The sequence below is a fragment of the Hyperoodon ampullatus genome (genome assembly GCF_949752795.1).
Source record: "Hyperoodon ampullatus genome assembly, chromosome: 18".
In the NCBI taxonomy this organism is placed as follows: Eukaryota; Metazoa; Chordata; class Mammalia; order Artiodactyla; family Ziphiidae; genus Hyperoodon; species Hyperoodon ampullatus.
In genome coordinates, this window is record NC_136931.1 from 49,547,133 (window position 1) to 49,552,309 (window position 5,177).

At 52.2% G+C, this 5,177-nt stretch overlaps 1 protein-coding gene across 1 annotated transcript; it reads right to left on the reverse strand.

Moving 5' to 3' along the window:
* Positions 1–2,870: 2,870 nt before the first annotated feature.
* LGALS7 (galectin 7) lies at positions 2,871–5,177 on the reverse strand. Its single transcript, XM_079724211.1, has 4 exons — positions 5,123–5,177; positions 4,627–4,715; positions 3,683–3,884; positions 2,871–3,056 (listed from the first exon to the last, which is right to left on the reverse strand). Exons 1-4 carry the CDS (start codon positions 5,135–5,137, stop codon positions 2,943–2,945), a joined length of 420 nt encoding a protein of 139 aa, XP_079580337.1. The 5' UTR covers positions 5,138–5,177; the 3' UTR covers positions 2,871–2,942.

A 5,177-nucleotide genomic window follows, 5' to 3' on the forward strand; every position in this document is an offset into this window, starting at 1 on the left:
CCAGAAAATATAAAGAACTCATAACCCAATAATAAGAAAACAAACAATCTAATTAAAACAGGGGGCTTCCCGGGTGACGCAGTCGTTAAGAATCCGCCTGCCAATTCAGGGGACATGGGTTCGATCCCTGGTCCAGGAAGATCCCACATGCCGCGGAGCAACTAAGCCCGTGTGCCACAACTACTGAGCCCTCATGCCACAATTACTGAAGCCCACACACCTAGAGCCCATGCTTCACAACAAGAGAAGCCACCGCAATGAGAAGCCCGCGCACCACAACAAAGAGTAGCCCCTACTCGCCACAACTAAAGAAAGCCCGGGTTCAGCAACGAAGACCCAGTGCAGCCCTAAATAAATAAATAAATAAATAAATAAATAAATAAATAAATAAATAGGGAATATGTGTGTGTGTGTATATATATATAACTGAATCACTTTGCTGTACAGCAGTGATTAACACAATACTGTAAATCAACTATACTTCAATAAAAAAGTTAAAAATTTTTTTAAAATAAAAAATATTGTCTTTCTATAAATGAAAAAAAAGTATCTCAGAGAGTCATTTTAAGGATTGAACAAATGGTTAGCACAGTGACTAACACATAGTAGGGACTCCGGAAATGTTAGCTAAATAGGTATATAAATATATATATTCCAATTTTCCACAAAGTGTACAATGTAGATAAATTATTATATAAAAATGACTAGAAAGAAACACACTAATATATTGAGTGATTATTTCAGCGTGGTAAAATTGTGGGTGATTTAAAAATTCTTATTCAAAACTGTACAATAAGTGTGCATATATTTTCCTTCTTTTTTTATGCATATATTTTCTAATCACAGTGGAGATTATAAAAAAGGTAAAAGCTTTGGGCTGTTGTAGGTAGGTCCAAGGAAACTCACTGAAATGTAGTTTGTATGTAGGAGATGATATGACACCAGTAGACATCCAGCGGGTTCAAGTGACTTTAGTTGTGTTTCTCCTTGCAGTGGAGCCCTAGGAAGCCAGCAAAATGAATGAAGCAGTATATATATCTCTCTGTTACAAAAACAAAGTCTCAGTGTAGGAAAGTGCAGCTGATTTTTGTGTGTTGACTATGTATCCTGCTACTTTCCTGAATTCATTCATTCAAGTTTTAGCAAGGGGGGGAGAATCTTTAGGGAATTCTACATATAAGATCATATCATACATATATGATATAATGTATATATATATATATATTTCTTGAAATGACAAAAAGTTTTAAGTACAATATAAACTTCACTTTTTTCTTGAACGATTTATGAATAAGTTGCCAACATGCTGCCTCTTTATCTCCAAATAGTTTGTATTTTGTATAAATAAGAACATTCTCCACTATATACACGGTAAGACAGAGGTGAAAGCCAGGAAATTAACACTGATGAATCATTACCATCTAAAGGGCAGAATCCAACCCCCTTTGTGATTGTGCCAATAGTGCCTTACTTTGCACTGTAATTTTTGAAATTCGAACTGTATAGTATGTTATCTTTACAAACATTTTTTAATGTTCAGTAACTACATGAAAACACACATAAAATAAAAATTAATTCATTTAACAATGAGCCCTGGAGTCCCAAGGGATGCCAGATTTTCTCAGGTCTCCGCAGGGGACCCCTCATTCCACTGCCCCCCAGAAACATATTCAGGAGGGCCGGCATGGGGAAAGGTAGCTATAGGCGGTTTGCAAAGTACAGAAAAAGCTCAGGTCCTGAAAGGGCTCGAACTGGCGCCCAGGCTTGGTGGTCCCACAGGATTTTCCACCTCTCTTTAAGGTGAAACCAAGGAAAACAGGCCCCTGCTCCTGCACCGATTGCCAAGATTGCAATGTTGGCAGCGGCCAGGAGGGGGCAACATGTCACTGGTTTCGCAAGGTTCCAGGCCGAGAAACATCCGGCAGGGGCGCGGCTCCGGACTTTCCAACACGTGGTGCGCTGCTGGCACGCAGCTTCCAATCCCCTCTCCGTCCGCTGCTTAGAACCACAGCCCATGCGAGTGCCTTGTGGTTGCGGGATTCGGGGGCGCTCCCGTGGTCTGGGCTCCTCTCCCACGAGTGGCCTTTTAGGGGCAACAAAACCACCCCCCTGAAACCAGAAAATCCCCACCTGGCACTCAGGGCTGACTGGGCTTCTGCATGTACCCCGCTCCCCGTTCCCCCTCCAGAATCCCTCGGGTAGGGCCGGTGTCGCAGGGCCGTTGAGTGAGCCGAGGAGGAAGAAGTGTGAGAACGGCGCTTTCGACAGCAGCGGGGTCACAGGAGCACGGCCCCACGCGTCCCGTGTCGCTGCAGTATGCGTCTGCCTCGGGGCGCGAACTGGCGGGCCCTGTCCCAACTCGGGGACAGATGAGAGGCCGGCCACGCCCTGATTGGCTTCCAAGCCCCTTCGTGCGCCACCTGTCTGCAGGCGCCGAGAGGCCGGGGAAGCGACGGAGAGGCATAAAGCCTCGGGCATCGGCGCGGGGAGCCGGAGATTCACGCATCTTCTCCGCGAGGCTGGGGTCTCCAAGAGACCTGTTTGCAGACGTACCGATTGGGGGGTCCGTTACACCCACGGAGCGGGCGCCAAGGGATGGCTTGGGCCCCTGCAAATTCCCTAAAGTCGCCCCCCACCGCATTACCACCTGGCTGCTTTGCAAAGTGCTGCAGGGGGGCAAGCCAAAGTCCCACCTCCGCCAGATCGTGACCCTCCTCAGGCCTCCAGGGACACAAAGTGCCCTCGGAGATCCAGGCCCGGACCCGCCGCGGCCACGCAATCGCTGTGTGACCCTTAGTCAGTGTCTTCGCCTCCCTGAGCCTGCTATCCTCGTCTATATGAAGGAGACACAGACACACAGGAGGCGCACAGACGAGAGGCTAAGACTTTATTTGTCACCCAAGACCCCTGTGCCCCGTCCCCACCGGCCCTCCAGGGAAGGCTCAGAAGATCTTCGCGAACTCCAGCTGCACGTCCCCGTCCACTTCCACCAAGAGCGCGCGCTCTGATGGGAGCCGGTAGCTGAACTCGTGGTATTCCTTGTCCCCGAGCACAAACTGCAGGGGCGAGGAGACAGGGTTTATGGTTCCCGAGGCGACTGCGGGGTCATTGCCGACTCATACCCACGCTGCGTGACCTCGTCACCCCCGCAACCCCGCATTGAGGAAAAGGGCTACTCTTGATCCTAAGCCCTTGCCGTGAGGATTCAGTGAGTTCATTGTTGGCACGGGGGTGCTTTTTAAGCTTTGGCGGTGGATGTGGTCTCCACGGTGCCCGCGTCCACCGCCTCACTGTGACGCACAGCTTGAAAGTGGAGAACGGCCTGGGTGGTGGAGGGTCTACAGCGACCACTCCCCGCTGGGACTTATTTTGGGTCCTGTCTCCCAACCCATCCATTCCCCTGCCCCAGAGCCGCTACGTCAGATGCCGGTGGACAGGGAATAGGGTCCGGGATGTCCACGCCTCCCCGCTGGACACCCACCCTTTGGGCTCGTGCTCTCGCATCCTTGTCACCGCCATACGCCTGCCCTCTAGTGCGCTTGCGCCAGGGGAGGTGAGGGACTGGGGACGCCCTGCCCAGCCTTGGCCGCGCCTTTGCTCCCCACATCCGCCAAGGGCCTTCCTGGCCTTGCCAAGAGAAGAGACCTGGGTGTTGGCGGCCACCCCTGGGACAGAGACGCACCTTGAAGCCTTCTCTGTTGGCGATCAGGAGCAGGTCGAAGGTCTCACCACGCAGGAAGGCAGGGTCACTGCCGCGCTCCTCTGGGCCCCAGTCGCCGCACTTCAGGGTGTTGATGACCACCGTGGACTTACCCGGCCGGGGGTTGAAATGCAGGACGATGTCACTGTCCGGCTCCTTAGTGCACATCAGGTTTATGTAGAAGCTGTTAGGTGGCAGATGGGAGGGGGCGTCAGAGAGAGGACTTACCGATTGCCAGAGCACATCCAAGTTTACAGGGACCTGAGAGCCACACGCCAGTGAAGGAGGGGTGGTGGACTGGAGGCCAAGGAGCCCAGATTCCAGGACATCCAGAAACCAACCGGGGACCTGGACACACATCCACCTAGGCGAGGGTCACTGTACTATGGCCTGGGTCCCCCTCATTTCCAGAGTCTGGGAGTTGCCAAGGAGTCATGGTCCTGAAGACCAGGGTGCTCCTGGTTCTCAACCAGAGTGCTCCTGATCCCCCAATTCCCAGAGGGCTGGGAACAGTACCAGGGACCCCAGTATTCCCAGGCATCGTAGATTCCCAGAAATCCTGAAGCTCCCGACCCAGGAAGTCATAGGTTTGATTGCTGAGGCCTCCCAGGTGCCCAGTGCACCTCTGACTCACAGGCTGTGTTTCCACAGTTGCTTCAGACTCAGACTGGAAGTCTTACTATAAGTAAGAGCCTTGGATTGCCCTGGAACTCCCAGATTCTTAGAAGGTTGTAGGGACCCCAGGTACACTGTCCTGGGACAAATGAGTAAAGACATCAGATTCCAGAAGGTGGGAAATAGCTTGGGGATTCCAAGATCGTGGTGGGCAAAGTTGGCCTGGGGCTGCGTTCTCTGGGCTGTAAGAAGTGGGGTCAGCTGAGCTTGGAGACCTCCCACCCCTTACCGCTGAGGCTTGGAGGTCTCACCTTTCAGCATCCTTGGGGACAACACCACGAAGTTTCATCACGGTGCCGACTTTGAAGCCATCAGGCAGCGAGACGCTGTAGGGCAACTTCTGCAGCAGCAGGGGTGCGGGGGCCAAAGTGGATCAGGGAGGCAGAGGAGAGAGACACATGGGTCAGCACCGGGGAGAACATGACCAGGACCCAGGCCAGCAGAATCAGAGAGCAGAAAGGGCACAGAGGCGAAGGAAAGAGAGCCAGGCGTAGGGAAAGGGTTGGAGAGAGGAACACAAAGAATCAACAGGAAGATACTCAGAGAGGTAGAAAGTAAGGGGGAAACACCAAGGGGGAGATGGGAACATGGGATGGATTGGGTCAACCCAGAAACAACAACCCAGAACATCATAGCACGCCCGAACACCCACTTTCAGGAGACCTCAGCCAAGCACCAGCCCCTACCCCATTCCAGTGCAGGCTTGGGTCCAAAGCCTCGCCACCCCCACACCCCCGAAGCACTCACAATTATCCCGGCCATGGCTGGAACAGCAGACAGGCAGTGGTGGTGGTGGGTATGG